Here is an 18995-nt window from a genome sequence, read left to right as displayed (position 1 = left end):
TGCACAATGACCTGTGGTCCAAAGGGTATTTGGTAGTGGATGGCTGTTGGGTCTCTAGCAGGATTTATACCATATGCAGCCTTTCAAAACAGGGGTAAAGGGGGAAATCTTGCCTGCCATGCATTTAAATCTGGGTGCTTTCAATGTTCACATCTCCCCTGCAGAGACCTTGATCAAGCCCACAAAGCTCATTCTCAAGCCTGACCCCAACAACCTTTAGTGACATTTCAAGAACCAAGCTAATGTCCACATTGAACAGCTGTGTCTTTGGCAGCAATCATTTCTGTGATGAAAATGAAGCACAGCCTGTCCTGAACATGGAGATCCTTCTTGTGACATTAAACCTCTTTGCTTGGTCATCACCCTGTTCTCAATGCTATGTGAGCAGGCCTTTTCCTCCAGAGATGCAAGAATTGCAAATTATACAACCCTCTTATCTGAAGAGAAATGTTAAAACCCTGAGCTGCAATAAAAACATAAAACTGATCAACTGAATCTGTTTAAATATAAGTCCCATTTTATTACTTCTCCAGAGAAATTAAAACAAACACAGACATGTCTTCATATCACAGCAACAGCCATCCTGGCTACTGCGTCCTGCTGCCCATACACTATGATCATAAAAATAGCACGTGTAATTCCTAATACAGTAACTTGTATTTAAACCGCTGAACCAGCTTCCAGGGCAGAAGTGCCAGTGAATTCTTTGGTATATGAGAATCAGTAAGATTTTATTCTGCTCTCTGTGAACTTTGTTTTCAGTGTTGCAGAATTTCCAGTTTCCAATAACCACCAGGTCCTTCCTCAAAAATCTTCCATGATCAATACTGTAAGGAAAGTCTGATCCGGCAAATAGCAAGCAGTTTTGTTGAAAAACAAAGCTACCCACCAGCTCCGGAGACACAAAACCAAACCGACTAAGGAAATGCCAGAGCTCAACGGGGAAGAGGTAAAGAGGTGGGATGGATCTTTTGCTTTAAATCACAGTCAATTGATTTCCCAAGACACTCCAATGACAGAGGTTTGGTGGGATTACAAACTGTTTTCCTGTGGGTCTATGCCTTTCTCTATGGAAGTAAATGGAGATCTGCATTTTATTCCCAAAAATCCAAGGTAGTAGCAGAAGCCCACACTCACCAATGACTCTAAGGGTAAGAAGGTTCTTGCTGGTGGGTGACATTGATCCCGTCTCAGTGTTCCCTGGGGATCCACGTTCTTTTTTCTAACACCACCCTATGATTCCTATTATAGCCACCCCCAAACTGTAAAGCCTGCCTTTACAAAAGAAATATTGTTGCTCTCTTGGCAGATATCATGCCCTCAGAAGGGATAACAATGCCTGCAAATTGCAGCCAAATCTGGCAGAAAACAAAAAAGTTATTGACTTTTCTATTGCTTTTTAGCAAAAATGAAACTTCAGAGGTGCAACACATAAAAAGCCCTGGGCATATTTACCCAGAGTTTGGAAGCTTGCAAATTTTATTCACTTCTGTGGAAAGGAAAACAATTATTGCCAGAACTAGATTCTCTATTATACTGAATGGGGACCATGGAACTTTGCTTTCAATCCTGAATGCTGAGCTGAGTTAGAAAAACACAGAACAGCCAAAACAGATAAGGTTTCTTTCCAAAGCTATTTATTCAATGTGGCAAAAGAGGTCCCTCCCAAACCTACAATTTTGACAGGTGGAAAGGGCCACCTACCTCTCAGTCACATGGCATCAGCATGATGTCAGATGACTGACAGTGGGTGGCCCCACCCACTTATTATACTTGGCCTGCAGGGATGAGTAAAGATAGATATTTGTATAGAAAAAATGGGTACATAAAGCATAGTAAAGTTTTGATACAAGTGTACTTTATCAAACAAATCGGTCAAAACACTCAATTATTCATTAATGAACAGTCAAAAAAGCACTCGAAGAAAAACCACAGCCCTTGCAAATTAAAAGCCACTTATGAAACTGAGCAAGGTTCAGTGCAGCAATAAGAGGTCATCTTCTACAAACAACATTCAAGGTCCCATACTTAGCTAAATAGTGGTGCATGTGAGTTAGTGAACACGCTCAAACATTTGGATGTCTCCCAATATACTGGGCTAATTTACCAGAGACTAGTTAGAGACAGAAATATTTATAAAACCACTCTGCATATTCCCATCACTTGTGAGAGACATTGTGTTCTCCAAGAGACATTGTGTTCTGTCTTGGACAATCAATAACCTAAAAGGAAAAAGAGGCTGGTTTAATCAAACACAGTAATGATGAAAAGTGTTTCATGAGGATTTAAATGATAAACCTAATGACCTGTATGGCACTTCCTACATTAAAGAGAGAATACAATTTTTCACGTGATCATCACACACTTTAGAATTTCATCTCCAGGAAGCCAAGTTCAAGAGAAACTGAAATGGCACAGGCCAAGAAAACATTAATCTCATGTTTGCCTAACGATTTTCAGAAAGTACTTTAGCTATAATTTGGAAACTGACAAGCAACGTCATTCAACACAATAAACCATTTCAGATGCAAATAGCTCAAGGACCACCATTTATCTGCTTTCAGGACTGAATCCAAGCGAACAAGTTAAGAATGTCCTGACCTTGCCTATTAGATCAGATTTTTAAAAATCCACCTGTTTTCCACAACTAGTATTCAGAGGAACGCTTCCTCTGAACTTAGAGGTGTCATACAACAACCATTTATAAACCTACTCTTCATAAATCCTCCAGAGCTTAGACTGTTTGGTTGTAGAAGAAAGAAAAAACTTCAAGTCAGGATTGTGTGAAAAAATATTTATTTCTGCTGGAAACAGTGCCAAAAGGTACACCCAAAAGGATTACGGTGGGAAAATAAAAATAGCTTTAAAATTGAGTGGTATTTATCACTGCTTTCAAAATGCACGTTATTGGGCCAGAATGAATGAGATTGAAAGCAGGTAAAACAGTTTCCCATTTCTATAATACTGTACCTATATACAACACAGCAGAAGGAAAGGAATCAACAGTCTAAAAACACACAGTACCTCAAGTCAAATCCAAGGAATTTCTTTTTCTGCAAGGTGAGGGACAGAACAGTATAGGAAGCAAAAGATGGTCAGTTTCTCAGCAGATACAGCCCATGCTCAACACATTCCTTTTCTCCTTCCGGGAAAAAAAATACAAAATCGTGCTTTGCACTATGGACAGCAGCAGAAATCATTTTACTGCTGCCACTGCATGTTATTTTAAATGCAATGCTGCAATCAGTCTGCTTTAGCACCAAAACAGTGCTATTTAATTTCTTTTCCTCTTCATTTGTATCAAGCTGTCTACAACCGCAAAACACAAAGGACACTAAAAAGCTTCAACATTAATGGCACTAATGAGCCCACTGTTTCCTTTGGACAACATACCCCTCAGCAGAGCAACAGTCAGAGTCAAAAGAGAAATCTCCAAAAAGTTTAACAACCAATACAACTGGGCTCCATGAATTCCTAAGGCTGAACCAATTAGCCAGAACCCCATGAGCACTTAAGGAATCTGTATTTTCAGGAGTTAATTAGTTGATCGTGACAATTACAAGATTTTACAATACCCAGTAATTTGAGATACTCCAGTTGATGGTCCTAGAACCATGAAGTCTAGAGCTGGCCCAGAATGAAGCCAATAATAATAATTTGTATACCACCCTCCAGCCATAGATCTCAGGGCAGTTCACAACACAAAAATACAAGATAAAAACCCCCCAGAAAGTACATAATAAAAACAAGAACAAGAACAAACCAATAACCCACCCTCACCCCCAATAATAATAGGTCTGGAAGACCTAAACAATGCTTTAGATCTGCTCAGTCATGGAGTCTGTAGTGCTGTAAAGTGGTTAATATAGAAATCAATTATGCACTGCAATATCTTCTTTCATTTATTTCAAGGCTGAGACACGCCTATTGACCGTTTCAGAGTAGCAACATCAATTGTCTGTAAAAAAAAAACTGCTGAGCCAGGGGACAGATCAACCATACACAGCTGATCAGTATGTGTTTCAAATTAAGTCGTTAACTCTAACTACAATCACTAGATAAGAATAACCTTGATGTGCAACCAAGACACTCCACAATTAACCTTGACCAAATGTTTTCTGGCACGTCACATGCAGAAATCTTTAACTACACCACTCAGGTTACCTAATGCAGAACACCTCTGGTTGCCTTACTCCTGGGCACATCCCCAAGGACATTCTATAGATATATAGTTATAAACACACACAAGTCTAAAGAGAACATACATCATGAAAATTTCAAAACCGTTCAGTCCAAAGCTCAATGAGAATGGAAATTAATTTTCAGTTTCAGTCATCAAAAATAGTCAGTTTTTCATCAACCTTATTATTCCCATTCTTGGTGCAGATTTATCCACCTGTCATTTAGCTTGTCTGACATTACACCCCACAGTGTTTAACACTCATTCCAAAAAAGGGTGTTCTGCTAAAAATATAGAAAACTGCATGTTATTACAAAACCATGCAGTTCTTTGTTTGAATAATTATACTAGAGCCATAAACAACCATTCAACCTGGTTTACTGTAGAAAGTATAAAATGTTTTCATACTTAAAAAAATTAACCCCCTTTTAGACCACAAATGACCTAGACCCTATCCACCCTATTTAAAGCAGGCTCGTACTTTAAGCAATCATGGCTTTCCCCAGAGAATCCTGGCAACTGAAGTTTGTTAAGAGTGCTGAGGGTTAGTAGGATACTCCATTCTTACAGAGCTACAATTCCCATAGTTCCCAGGCAAGAGGGATAGACTGTTAAACCACTCTGGGAATTGTAGCTCTCTGTGGGAAATAGGGGTATCCCAACAACTCTATTAACAAACTACAGTACCCAGAATATTGAGGGGGCATCATGACTGCCACTGCTTTAAATGTATAGTAAAGCTTGAGAATTCTGGCATGTTTTGGTCACAGTCAATAACTTGAAAGAGAATAATCTGTAAGTAAACAAACTGTGTATATGTTTCTTGTGCAGGTTAAAGCACAATAATATCATAGTGTAGAGGCAAGTTTATTTTTGCATTGCTTCCATGAACTTTTAAAAGCCTTTTTTTTACATAAGCATTTTTTAGTACAGCGCAAACCCCACATATGAGCTGCCTTCAGGCTAAATTCATTACCTGTCTCTGAAACATAAACAACAGGGTCCTTCTTTAGAATCACATCAGGTCTTGAAGACTGTTTTCTATCTGATGGCTTCTTAGATTTCTTCACCACCTGGACCTCCTCTTCAGAATCTGCAATTTAGCACAGTGGTATCATTTAATTCTGCCATATCCATCTAAAGAGGAAAACATCTGTCAGGGAACTGCCATCGGAAGGACAGGTGGTGGAAGGGCTCACGGAGGCTAGGAGAGACTTAGCAGCCGAAGAGGGAACCAGCAGGGGGAGAGAAGGAGCTCCGAGGGAAAGTGAGTCGGAGGGATGGCTCAGAGACACTTCCAGCGAAAACAGTGGGGAGGTTTCAGGACCTCCTATAGGGACACCCACCCCTCGCCGGAAACTGTCGCGCCAAGAGTCCAGAAGACGCGTTTCCGTTAAGGAGCTTTTATGTTGGAAGAGATTCCGTAAACGCCCACTGTCGGATTCTGCCAGCGATTGAGGGAGCCATGCTTAAGGGGCTCCGTTATACACAGAGGTTTGCTAACCTGGCCAAACTCTGAGGGACTAAGCTTTTACGCACAAGCAGCTCATCATCCCATCACAACATCCAAAGAAGAAAACAGCAATTCTGCATTCACTTGAGATTCTGACTAAAGCTCCCTTCTAATTCAGAGACAATGAGCCTCTGATCTGCAGGCCTAAGTAGGTCCAGCATAATCCCAACTTGCCCCACGAGGTCATTTCCCCAAATCACCTATGTGACGTTAGGTGCAGGCCAGGACATGACTCCAAAGGAACAACTAGGAGCTTCAAATGGGCTCCTAATGGTTGCTTTGCAAGTAGGTCCCACCAACTTGCCAAAATTGGCCCACAGGGGTATGAGAAATAACATATAGCAGGCCAGGTTTTACATTTACATTGAAGCAAACTTGTGCAATTTCTTCACCCACAGAAGAAATATGCTTCAGCAAACAGTAAAAAAGAAATATCTAAGAAGCCTGTCACCTTTTTGTAGTGTTTTAACAGCCTTTAAGAACGATTCTACTCAGTCAGTTGATGGAGGTCCAGTCCACAAAAAAGCTGCACAAACTATTTGGAATGAATTTGTTTATTTATTGTTTAAAAAATTAAATCTGAGTGCATGTAAGAAGTTGGTAACAGGGCTGAGAAAGACCTCTGCCCAAGGGCTTGGAGAGGCATTGTCAGTTAAACTGGGCAATACTGGGCTGAATGGGACAACAGCCAAATATAATGTTCAGCTGTTCATATAAAGAGGCAGATATACAAGCCTAAGAATGCAATCCTAACCATGTCTACTCAGAAGTAAATCCTACTGAATTCAGTGGAGCTTATTTCTAGGTACAGTGAGGGGGGAAAGTCTTTGATCCCCTGCTAAATTTGCCCATTTGCCCTCTGACAAAGAAATGACCAGTCCATAGTTTTAATGGTAGGTTTATTGTAGTTGTGAGAGACAGAATAACAACAGGAAAACCCCCAGAAACCAGAAGACAAAAGTCAGCGATTGATGTGCATTATAATGAGTTAAATAAGTATCTGATCCCCTATCAAGCAGCCAGGTATCAGGCTACCTGGTATCTTCACTGTATGTAACGAGCTGAGATTAGAAGCACCTGCTGTAAGGGAGAGATCTTACCTGTAATTCCAGCTCGTTACAGTACCTGTACAAAGACACCTGTCGACAGAAGCAATCAATCCAGCAGATTCCAAAGTACTGTAACCACCATGACCAAGACCAAAGAGCTGTCCAAGGATGTCAGGGATAAGATTGTAGACCTGCACATGGCTGGACTGGGCTACAAGACCATTGCCAAGCAGCTTGGTGAGAAGGTGACAACAGCTGGTGCGATAATTCACAAATGGAAGAAACACAAAATAACTGTCAACCTCCCTTGGTCTGCGGCTCCATGCAAGATCTCATCTCGTGGAGTTGCAATGATCATGAGAACAGTGATGAAGCAGCCCAGAACCACATGGGGGGAATTTGTCAATGATCTCAGAGCAGCTGGGACCATAGTCACCATGAAAACAGTTGGTAACACACTACGCCGTGAAGGACTGAGATCTTGCAAGGTCCCCTTGCTCAAGACAGCACATGTACAGACCTGTCTGCAGTTTGCCAATGCACATTTGAATTACCCAGAGGAGAACTGGGTGAAAGTGTTGTGGTCAGATGAGACCAAAATCGAGCTCTTTGGCATCAACTCAACTAGCCGTGTTTGGAGGAGGAGGAATGCTGCCTACAACCCAAATAACACCATCCCCCCGTCAAACATGGAGGGGGACATAATATGCTTTTGGGGTGTTTTTCTGCTAAGGGCACAGGACACCTTCACCGCATCGAAGGGACAATTGACGGGACCATGTATCGTCCAATCTTGGGTGAGCACCTCCTTCCCTCAGCCAGGGCACTGAAAATGGGTCGAGGATGGGTATTCCAGCATGACAATGACCCAAAACACACGGCCAAGGCAACAAAGGAGTGGCTCAAGAAGCATCACATTAAGGTCCTGGAGTGGCCTAGCCAGAAATGTCTGACCTCTGTAATTGCCAACAAGGGTCTTGCCACCAAGTACTAAGTCATATTTTGCAAAGGGATCAAATACTTATTTCACTCATTATAATGCACATCAATCTCTGACTTTTGTCTTCTGGGTTTCCGGAGGTTTTACCTGTTGTTATTCTGTCTCTCACAGCTACAATAGACCAGTCCATAATTTTAACGGTAGGTTATTTCTTCGTCAGAGGGCAAACAGGCAAATTTAGCAGGGGATCAAATACTTTTTCCCCTCACTGTAAATGGGGTTAGGATTACAGCCCTAAACATTAACTCTATGCTATGGAATAGCAATATTCACCATGTGACCTAAGGGTCGTAATAGATACCATCACTGTAGACACAAATTTTGCCTAATTTATGACTGAAAATTATTTCATTTGGGAGACGACACGTGCCAAGATTTTGTGAGCCTCTCTCAAAAGAATCTCTAGCAGAGGAAAGTTATCTCAAAGATGGAAAAAACATAGCAACAGAAGTCATAACTCTTACCTGAATCATAGATTATCCTCTTTTTCTTGTTCACCTGTTTGTGCCCAGAATCCTCTCCACGAGATGAATTCTTCACCTAGTTGAAATGGTTTGTTAGTTACTCATCCAAACAATTCTTCCAACATTAAATCTTGTTTACCAAGTACAGTGGTGCCCCGCAAGACGACTGCCTCGCAAGACGAAAAACCCGCAAGACGAAAGGGTTTTTCGGTTTTTGCGACGCTTCGCTAGACGATTTTCCCTATGGGCTTGCATCGCAAGATGAAAGCCCATAGGGAAATCTCGGGAAGGCAGCGCTGCCTTTTCCGCTCTCCCGGAAAGGCAGGCAGGGGGGAGCAAAGACTTTTGCTCCCCGCCCGCCTTCGGAAGAGGTCCAGGACCTCTTCCCAAGGCGGGCGGGGGGCAAAAGTCTTTGCCCCCCCTGCCTGCCTAACCGGGGGCTTTTAAATCGCCCCGGGACTGTCCGGGGCGATTTAAAAGCCCCCGGACGGCTTTTGAAGCCTCCCCCCGCCGCCCGGCATCGGGGCGGGAAAGCCTTCCCCCGCCGCCCGGCTTCGGGGCATCGTCCCGATGCCGGGCGGCGGGGCAGGAACGCCTCCCCCCGCCGCCCGGCTTCGGGGCATCGTCCCGATGCCGGGCGGCGGGGCGAGAAAGCCTCCCCCCGCCGCCCGGCATCGGAACGATGTCCCGAAGCCCGGCGGCGGGGCCGCGAAGCCTGGGCGCGCTGGCAACTCTCCGCAAGGAGCGCTCCCGCTGCTTGCGGAGAGGTCCGCGAAGCCTGTCCTGGACCTCTTCTGAAGGCAGGCGGGGGGCAAAAGTCTTTGTCCCCCCTGCCTGCCTTCCCAGGGGCTTTTAAATCGCCCCGGACAGCGGAGAAGTCCTCCGCTGTCCCGGGCAATTTTAAAATGCCGCCTGCCAGAAGAGGTCGGGGGAAGGCAGTTTCCATAGGAACGCATTAATTGATTTTCAATGCATTCCTATGGAAAACCGTGCATCGCAAGACGAAAAACTCGCAAGACGAAGAGACTTGCGGAACGAATTAATTTCGTCTTGCGAAGCACCACTGTACTAACTTAAGAGAGACAGCCCAATAAAGTTCATTGTTGGATCAAGGGACCGTCACATACATCAACAAATTAAAAACAAAAAATGTCATGAGATGGTCTCTGAATTCTGGAGTGATTTTTTTTTTTAATGAAGGGTGATTCAAGCAATCATTGTCAAAGCCACAGGTAAACTAAGAACAGGAACACTAGGCAAAGAAGTAAAGATAAAAGCACATGACAAAGCTGTAACAGGCCTATATATCTGAACAGCATATACCCACCTTGATTTCCTTCAATTTTGACTTTTCACCTGAAGCCCCCTCCTTATTTTGGGGTTTCTCATTCTTTCTGCTAGTGTCACAGTCTTGTTTATTTCTAGGAATTACTGCTCCAAAGAATTTCCGGATATCCTAATAAAAGTGAAACAGTTAAAAAGGTGAGGTATAATTTAAGGGTCTGTCATCTTCAAAAATTTCAGGGTACAAGTCTGGATTTGCCAACCAAGATTTTAAAAGGAGAAGTCAGATAACACAGTGTTTAAAATAAGATTTTATTTTTTAAAAAATGTATTTAAAAGACTATCAAGGTGGCACATGTGAAATCTGAGTAAGAATGCCACTGAGTAAATGGAAAATTGTTGGAGTTTGCCCAATATTCAAATCTCTGAATGGCCCAGGAGCCAGTGGTAGCTTGAGCAGCACCTCGACTCACATGGCTGTTGTAAATATGACATTAGAGAGGTTACAATGAGCCTTCTTTTTTTACAACAAACCTGTTAACTAAATGAAACAGTATTATAGAGAGACCTAGTTGTCCAAAACATTGTGACTCAAACTTATGTTTGTGAATTCAATAATTTTCTAAAGCAAGAAGAGGGAACATGTGGCCTTCTAGATACTGTATTATTAACTCCTTGCCCCAGTCAACATAGTTAACAGTCAAACATTATGGGAGTTGTAGTCCAGCAACACATGGAGGTCCAAAGATTCTCCAGTCCTGCCCTAAAGAGTGCCAGACTCATAATGGTAGCCACAAAAGTTGGAAAGCCTTTACCCGCAATGTTTTACATACTGAGGGCACCCTGTATAATCTGGGACTTTGCACAGTTACTCAGAAGTTAATTCCCACTGGGTTCAATAGAACTTGCTCCTAAATGCATGTCTAATTGAAGACCTAATCTGAACCACTTTTACAAGCACGGACTACAGGTTGGTGTCCTTGCCCTATCCCTCTCAACCCAGGGCGGTATCAGGTAATTGCTGCTAATCTGTGATTAGAAAATTGCTTCCTGAACAGCTGATGGCAAGATGCTACATGAGTCATTTTACTCAGACTGTACCTAGGAGATGCACACTTTTTTCAAGCTAACACCCAAAGAACAACAAATGTTCTTTCTAAACTTAAAGCTAAATGCATTCTAACTTTCAAAAGATACTTGTAACTGTTTCTAGACTTTTCAGCCACAAAGAGGAGTATATTTTACCCAGATGAAACTGATTACATCAGATAAGATGCCAGGGAAGAAACTATCTAAAAACAAAATCTGTCTGTTGAACTTGATGGCAAGCAGCTGCTCTCACCAAAACCACCTTTGTACCAACCAGTTTGAAAAGTAGTGTAAACAGGAAGATGAAAGCACTGAAGCATTTCTCTACATATGTTGCAGGGCTGCTGTAGGCAAAATTCAACCCTCTCACACTAATGAGGAAGTTTTTCAACAGCAAAAATAAGCAGCTCTGAACTAAAGGCTACTATTCCTAATTTAATCCCAACAAGAAACCCCCTATACCTTAGATTTAAAATTATGAAATTTAAGCCTCTGTGGATGTCTCTTTAACAGCAACCTCATATACAGAAATTTGCAGGTGGAACACAAGCATCAGAACAAGCCTGAGTCACACCTGCAGGCACTGGTGTGAAAGTTCACAAACGTTAAGGGAAGAATGGCTGGGGACATCTTTTAAAACCGCCTTTTAAGTTGATGCGATACATTTTAGAAAACTGTAATTCAGTTTTATATTATTCAACAGCTGTCAACTACTAAGAAACTATGTTCCTTAGCCTTCAAAGCAAGCCATGTGGGAATAGCCCATCACTTTAATAACTTTATTTATTCTCAGGGTGGGTTATAGCATTAAAAATTGCCAAAAAGGTATCCAAGTTGTGCAATATACGTTCACTTTCACAGGATACATAACAGTAGCATCTAGCATACAGGTAACTCATCCAGATGCCCACATACATACCAAAAACTGTGCTGCCAGGACCACAGAAATAACTGTCAGGCAGATGTGGCTGTACCCAAAGATAGCCCAGGTTATACAAATTGCCATCTTCAGAGAAGATGCAAAGTGGGGCACAGCATCACTTAACACATAGTTTAGATATGTAAAGTGCACATATGTCAAAAGAATGTTTGAAAACATGTGTATCATACAGGCACATTAGTCAATGAGTCCCAAAGTACACTGTAGCTCCCTACTGAGGCTATACTTTGTGACAAGCCTGAATTTTGCTGCTGTGTTATGTGTGAAAAACCCCTGAGCATGCAGCTGAAGTGAGCTACGAACTCAAGAAGTAATCAGTCTTTGGAATAACAACGCTTTACAGGAAGCTGTAGTTCAGTGGCAGAGCATCTGCTATGGATGCAGAAGGTCCCAAGTTCAATCTTGTGTTGGGAGACACCTCGGTCTGAAACGCTCAGGAACTGCTGTCAGCTAATGTAGACAATACTGAACTAGGTGGACAAATGGTACAAGTTAGCTTCCTATGTCCCTACATTTGTTAAGGTCTGGAACATGATGTTCCAAACATCTCACCAAAAAGGAGAAGGGGAGGGAAGAATGAGAGACAAGGGTTCAAGTTGTAAACTTCCCTGTTATCACTGGATGAAGGGGTGGTAGATAACAACAACAACAGCAACCCCTCTTCCAATGGCAGAATAGGACACCTTGAACTTTTCCAAAAATGAGGGGTTCTAAAAACTTGTAACATGACTTAGGAACACAAAATCTATTTTGATAAAATTAATGTAATTTAGTATTGCTTGGTAAGTAAAATTGCATAAAAATAATTCCCTGTTTAGGTTAGTTTTTAATGTTTGATGTTTTTAATATTCTGTTGGGAGTTGCCCAGAGTGGCTGGAGAAACCCAGCCAGATGGGCGGGGTATAAATAATAATAAATAATAAATGATTGCAAAGTACCGTACTGTACTTGCATATACGTGTGTAGACATATACACACCCTATTTAGCATTACCTGACATTTTCAGGAGGCAAAATTAAAAGCCTTCGCTTCTCCAAAAGCAGTTTCTGTGCTTCTTCCTCAAGCGTACTTACCGACCTAAATGTTGTCCCATCGCAAAAACAACAGCGTGTTTGAATTCCTCACACACACACACCCAAATTTTTTTCTTAAGCCTCCCTCTCTGAAGTAATTTGCAATAATTATGTCCTACCTTCCCCCCCCCCCAAGTCACTCTCTAATAGCAGAATAAGGTTTGGGGAGGGGATGGGGCATTGGGGTTGGAGTATAGGGCTTAGGCAAGCGAGGGAAAAGAGGTCATTTCGTATCAATCCCTCGCATGCACCGCCTCATCAAGTTTCTCGCCCTCATGGAGCACAAGGAGGAGTCCCACCCGCGACCTCCCGCCTCGGCCCCCTGAGAGGTTTCCTCCCAGAAGGGTCGGGCCCCCCGCTCGCGCTCACCATGCCTACGCCTGGCCGAACCGCCTCCCGCGACAACGGTTTATGCCGTTGGCAGCGGGCCAACCGACCCGCGCTCCATCCCCCGCCGCCAGCTTCGCGCCAATGCACGAACGCTGGGTCCGAGTGCGCAGGCGCGCGCGGGGTGATGGCGTCACGGGCGGGGCGGGGGGAGGAGGAGCGTGGGAGAGGGGAGAGGCGTTCGCCTGAGTAGATTCCCGCGCAAATGGGGCCCGGCGGGTCCAAGCGAACGCGCGCTGACGAAGCTCCCTTAGATCCAGACTTCGCTCCCCGCCCCCCGAGTAGCAGCAGTCTGGATTTAAGATTTAAGCGTGTACTTTGTTAGCTCTGAAATTAGCGCTTCGTTTTGGCTGGATCTTGCCCACGCGCGTGTCTATGTGTGCACATAAAATCAGAGTCGGAAGGGTTCCTGTGTGTTATCTAGCTCAACCCCCTGCAATGCAGGAATCTCAGCTAGGCCATTAAATAGCAGGTCCCACCCCCCACCCCCCACACACCTCTGCTGAAAAGCCATCCAAGGATGGAGAGTTGTGCCACCTCTCTGGGAGAGACACACACACACACACACACACACACACGGGTAGCTTTTCAAAATAAATAAATAAAAGTTAGGTACGCCTCTGTGTTTTTGCTCAATAAGTGTCTTAACAGTTGTCATGGCGTGCATATCTGGTTTTCCAGCTGTGAAGACACCCAGACACAGACAAGGCAGCCCCAAGGACAAAGTCAGGGCCGTCTTACCCATAAACGCTAGTGGTGCAGGGCGCCAAGGTGCCAAGTTCTGGAGGGCACCAGGCGAGAGTCCCGGGAATATCAAATGAGCGCACTGAGTGAGCAAGGGTGCATGCACCACTCCCGCCAAGCGTCGGCTCGGTTGTTTTCCCTTTTAGCCTGCAGGTGCCGAATTCTGCAGGGTGTCAGAAGGCTAAAAGGGGAAAAAAACAAGCCAACGCTCAGCGGGAGTGACGCACATGCGCTCGCTCGGCACAGGCCCGCTCACTCGGTGTGTTCACGTGCCCAACGGGTTGAGGCGCAGGCTAGCCGTCTTCATCTTCGAGCTGGGCATCAGGCGCCATGGATCTCCACGGGGCCGGTTCCCCTGGCCCGCTCGCTGCCCTCGCCCACCATGCTGCGCCGAAACAGCACCACGCCTGCCGTGGTCACTGTGGCACGAAGCGTCCAGTTGAGCCAAGAGGCACCGCGTCCAGCTTCCGCCTCTTCCCTGCCAGAGCTACCCCCTCCAGCCACTGCCCACCTCCTCCAGCCCTGCACCGGCTTCCTCCGTTGGTGCTGGTGTTCCCTCCCTAAATAAAGGTTGACAACCACAGCACCGGATATGCTTAAGAGGGCCCTGGACAAAGTACTGCCTGGTTAAAATAATAATAATAATAATAATAATAATAATAATAATAATAATAATAATAATTTATTATTTATACGCCGCCCATCTAGCTGAGTTTCCCCAGCCACTCTGGGCGGCTCCCAATCAGTGTTAAAAACAGTACAGCATTACATATTAAAAACTTCCCTGAACAGGGCTGCCTTAAGATGTTTTCTGAATGTCAGGTAATTATTTATCTCTTTGACATCTGATGGGAGGGTGTTCCACAGGGCGGGCGCCACTACCGAGAAGGCCCTCTGTCTGGTTCCCTGTAGCCTCACTTCTCGCAATGAGGGAACCGCCAGAAGGCCCTCGGCGCTGGATCTCAGTGTCCGGGTTGAACGATGGGGGTGGAGACGCTCCTTCAGGTATACAGGACCGAGGCCGTTTAGGGCTTTAAAGGTCAGCACCAACACTTTGAATCGTGCTCGGAAACGTACTGAGAGCCAGTGCAGATCTCTCAGAACCGGTGTTATGTGGTCCCGGCGGCCACTCCCAGTCACCAGTCTAGCTGCCGCATTCTGGATTAATTGCAGTTTCCGGGTCACCTTCAAAGGTAGCCCCACGTAGAGCGTGTTGCAGTAGTCCAAGCGTGAGATAACTAGAGCATGCACCACTCTGGCGAGACAGTCCGCGGGGAGGTAGGGTCTTAGCCTGAGTACCAGGTGGAGCTGGTAGACAGCTGCCCTGGACACAGAGTTAACCTGCGCCTCCATGGACAGCTGTGAGTCCAAAATGACTCCCAGGCTGCGCACCTGGTCCTTCAGGGGCACAGTTACCCCATTCAGGACCAGGGAATCCTCCACACCTGCCCGCCTCCTGTCCCCCCAAAACAGTACTTCTGTCTTGTCAGGATTCAACCTCAATCTGTTAGCCGCCATCCAACCTCCAACCGCCTCCAGGCACTCACACAGGACCTTCACCGCCTTCACTGGTTCTGATTTAAAGGAGAGGTAGAGCTGGGTGTCATCTGCATACTGATGAACACCCAGTCCAAACCCCCTGATGATCTCTCCCAGCGGCTTCATATAGATATTAAAAAGCATGGGGGAGAGGACAGAACCCTGAGGCACCCCACAAGTGAGAGCCCAGGGGTCTGAACACTCACCCCACACACCACTTTCTGGACACGGCCCAGGAGGAAGGAGCGGAACCACTGTATGACAGTGCCCCCAGCTCCCAGCCCCTCAAGACAGTCCAGAAGGATGTTATGGTCGATGGTGTCAAAGGCCGCTGAGAGATCCAGCAGAACTAGGAAACAGCTCTCACCTTTGTCCCTAGCCCGCCGGAGATCATCAACCAGCGCGACCAAGGCAGTTTCAGTCCCATGGTGAGGCCTGAATCCCGATTGGAAGGGATCCAAATGGTCCGTTTCCTCCAGGCGTGCTTGGAGTTGTTCAGCAACCACCCGCTCAATCACCTTGCCCAAGAATGGCAGATTTGAGACTGGGCGATAGTTGGCCAAATTGGCCGGGTCTAAAGATGTTTTTTTAAGAAGCGGTTTAATGACCGCCTCTTTCAGCGGGTCTGGGAAGGCTCCCTCACAGAGGGAAGCATTCACCACCCCGCAGAGCCCATCGCCCAGCGCTTTCTGGCTCGCTTTTATCAGCCAGGATGGGCAAGGATCAAGGAGACAGGTGGTCAGTTTCACTCGTCCAAGCTGCCTGTCCACATCCTCGGAGGTAACAGATTGGAATTGATCCCATATAACAGGACCAGACAGAACTCTAGCACTCTCCCGTCCTGGCCCTGCTCCCACGGTGGAGTCTACCTCCTTCTGGTTTCCTTTATTATCCTATCATTCCATTTCCTGTCTTTGAAAATGATTCACTAGTTAGGGCATCAAGAATCATCATTCAGCAGTTTGAATATTCAGATACTGTATTCCATTTTTGAATATTCAGACATAGATTATTGAAAACGAGCAGGTCCATAAAGGACTGAATTAAACGCTCATAGATCTCACGTTTTGCACTCCTGGCTTAGCAAAATACTCTCAATCGTTTAATGGATTAAAACCGACAGTTGAGTATGATTGCTTGGGAAAAAAGAAAAGAAAATGATGTTTTTATTGTTGGTTACTTTATTGTATTTTATTGGTGTATCTTTGTACACTGCTCTGAGAGCCTTGCCTGATGATCCGCTAATATATATTCTAAATAAGTATATAAATCATAGACCAAAGGTCACTTCCTGAGGAACTCCTTAATGGCTTAGGAAGGTATGTTGGCATTTTTGTTTGGAAGTGAGTTGGGATGCCTTATCACTTTTCAGGCCAACCTAAAACCATCCCACTTTTTATCAGTGGATATAACTGTCTAGCCTAACCATCCAACTTCAAGTATAGTAGCTAACATTAAGGGCTTAAAATTACGTTTCATCTGCGCTTAAAGCAGTATCATGCCATTTTAAGCAGTCATTATTTCCCCCCAAAGAATCCTGGGAGGTGTAGTTTGTTAAAGGAACTGAGACTTGTTAGGAGACCCCTATACACCTCACAAACTTGCAGTTCCTAGGGAAGAGGGACATACTGTTAAATCACTCTGGAAATTGAAGCTCCGAGAGAGGAATAAGGGCCTTCTCAGAATCCTTAACAAACTACATTTCCCAGGATTCTCTGGCAAAAGCTTTAAATGTGTAGTGCAGATGGAGCCTTAACCTCACCAGCTGCATTGTATAAAGCACCAGGATGCACAGGTGCCTTAAATAATAGTCTGTCATCCAAAGTTTAAGGGGGGCACAAATCTTAAACAAAACAGACCAGCAACAGAAAACTCTGAACCCCAGATACAGCTCAGTTCAGTGACACTTTGTGGCTAAACTTATATAATGACACTGTCCACAAAAAGGCTTTGTGTGCTTCCAGACATGCTATTTTCAGGTGGGATTTAATCACATACCGGCAAATTCAGGTTGCACAATTAAAGTTGATTTAATGATCTTGCACAGCAAGCCCTGCTTCTCCAAAAGATAAGGCTTTTTGCAATAAGGAGAGTGGCAAGCAAAATGCACTGCAAAGTCTGGGATAATGCTTGACGCATTGTCAAATAACCTGCCTCACCCCCAAATAAATCAGCATGAAGCTTCCGTAAATAAGCCATCTGGAATCGACTTCTGAATAGTAGGCACAAACAAAAGAGGAAGTCTTGTGCCTTCATCCCATGCTTAGAAGCTTTGTAGAATCTGCATCTGGTTGTTATGGAAAATGGAATACAGGATCCGAAGGACTTTGGGACAAATTCAGCAGAGCTCTTCATTCGCTTGCATATTCACTTGAGCTAAGATGCATTCACACTGCTTCAAATGTTGAATTTCTAGAGACCTGAGGCAGTGAGCTGATACATAGCTACTCTAGCATGCACTAACATTTTTGAAGGCACCCCAGAAGAAAATGGAGGGACAGTAATTCACCAGAAAGTGGAACTGTATCTAGTAAATGGTGATAGCTGGAACATGTTAGACCTGGTCTTTTTGCTAAGATCAAGCGTAGAAGTTGCAGGCTTGTAATGAGCCTCCATGCATTTTAGTCTGGAATTAAAGCGCTGGCAGGTTAAGAAAGAGGAAATGAGTATATACCGCAACAGAACTTTGCATATCAAGGTCCTAGAATTCCACTCAACAACCAACTAACTAAACAACAATGATGAAAAAAATATGGGAAGTAAAGGGGTAAAGTTATGGCACATAGTTTGGCTCCCCTTAATCTCCTATTAGGAGTCCTTGTCAACTGATAGCTATGTTCCAGTCACGTATAAAAGTGTCTATTTAATCTAATTGTAAATACAGTATATTGCTTTTTTATTCCTCTTTTTTTATTGACCAGTTCCTATATCACTTTGTGTGTTTTTTAAAAAATCCCTGCTGAGAAATACGCTATTGCTAGGAACAACTGCCTTATTCTTGTATATGTTTGTTTTCTTCATATAAGGGATGCTAATTAAGATAGGGAAGGAAATGCTGGTAAGATTTGCGATGCCTGTTTCATGCTAAATTCTCCTAACTGCAGCCTTGCACAGAATTTACACACTCACTGATGTTTCTGTAAGACAAAAGCATGTAAAACCACCTGTAAGGTTATTGCCTTTCTATTTGGTTTGATCTCTATTTGATATCTGTAAAGTATCATCAAGAACAATCCCACAAAATCCCTTATTTACAAGCAGGGTCACTGTGATTAATAACATTTCTAATCCAGCCTTCATTATTGTTATTTATTAAATTTGTATACCGCTCATCCTCCATAGATCTCAAGGCGGTTCACAAGATAAAATTACAATATACAAACCACAAAACAAATAATAAAAAATCAGGACAACCGTCTTGCCATGGTGAGCAACCTGCTGCACTACAATTCTGTGCTAGCTGAATTCATACCACAGGATCCCAGGCCTTTATACAACAAACATACAAAATACAGTACCTGAAATACTGTTATGTACTGAGCTTGGTTCCTAGAACAATAGGCAGGTAGGATCCTAGAAGGCAACAACCTGATTGGTCTGCAGGAGCCACCCAATCCAGCTCCAAGAGGAAGTGAATCAGCCAATCACACTGGACCAATTGTGTAAATAATTACAGTGGTACCTTGGGTTACAGATGCTTCAGGTTACAGACGCTTCAAGTTACAGACTCCGC

The 18995-nt window shown here is 44.1% G+C and overlaps 1 protein-coding gene across 4 annotated transcripts in view; it reads right to left on the bottom strand.

Annotated features, from left to right (window-relative positions):
* The window catches only part of RFC1 (replication factor C subunit 1), a 62120-nt gene that overhangs the window by 26335 nt on the left and 16790 nt on the right, over window positions 1–18995 (bottom strand). For 2 of the 4 annotated variants that reach the window (XM_081924388.1, XM_081924391.1), the window contains exons 2-4: window positions 9534–9662; window positions 8207–8282; window positions 5157–5273 (exon numbers count right to left, since the gene is read on the bottom strand). In XM_081924388.1, coding sequence (XP_081780514.1) covers window positions 5157–5273; window positions 8207–8282; window positions 9534–9662 — 322 coding nt within the window. Of the gene's footprint in view, window positions 1–5156; window positions 5274–8206; window positions 8283–9533; window positions 9663–12497; window positions 12525–12961; window positions 12968–18995 lie in introns of those variants that run through there. The other 2 variants (XM_081924390.1, XM_081924389.1) reach the window with 2 other exon arrangements.

Source organism: Podarcis melisellensis (assembly GCF_964234715.1).
Source record: "Podarcis melisellensis genome assembly, chromosome: 9".
Classification (NCBI taxonomy): domain Eukaryota; kingdom Metazoa; phylum Chordata; class Lepidosauria; order Squamata; family Lacertidae; genus Podarcis; species Podarcis melisellensis.
Note: the sequence above shows the minus strand (reverse complement) of the source record. Positions and strands in the feature narration are given on the sequence as shown.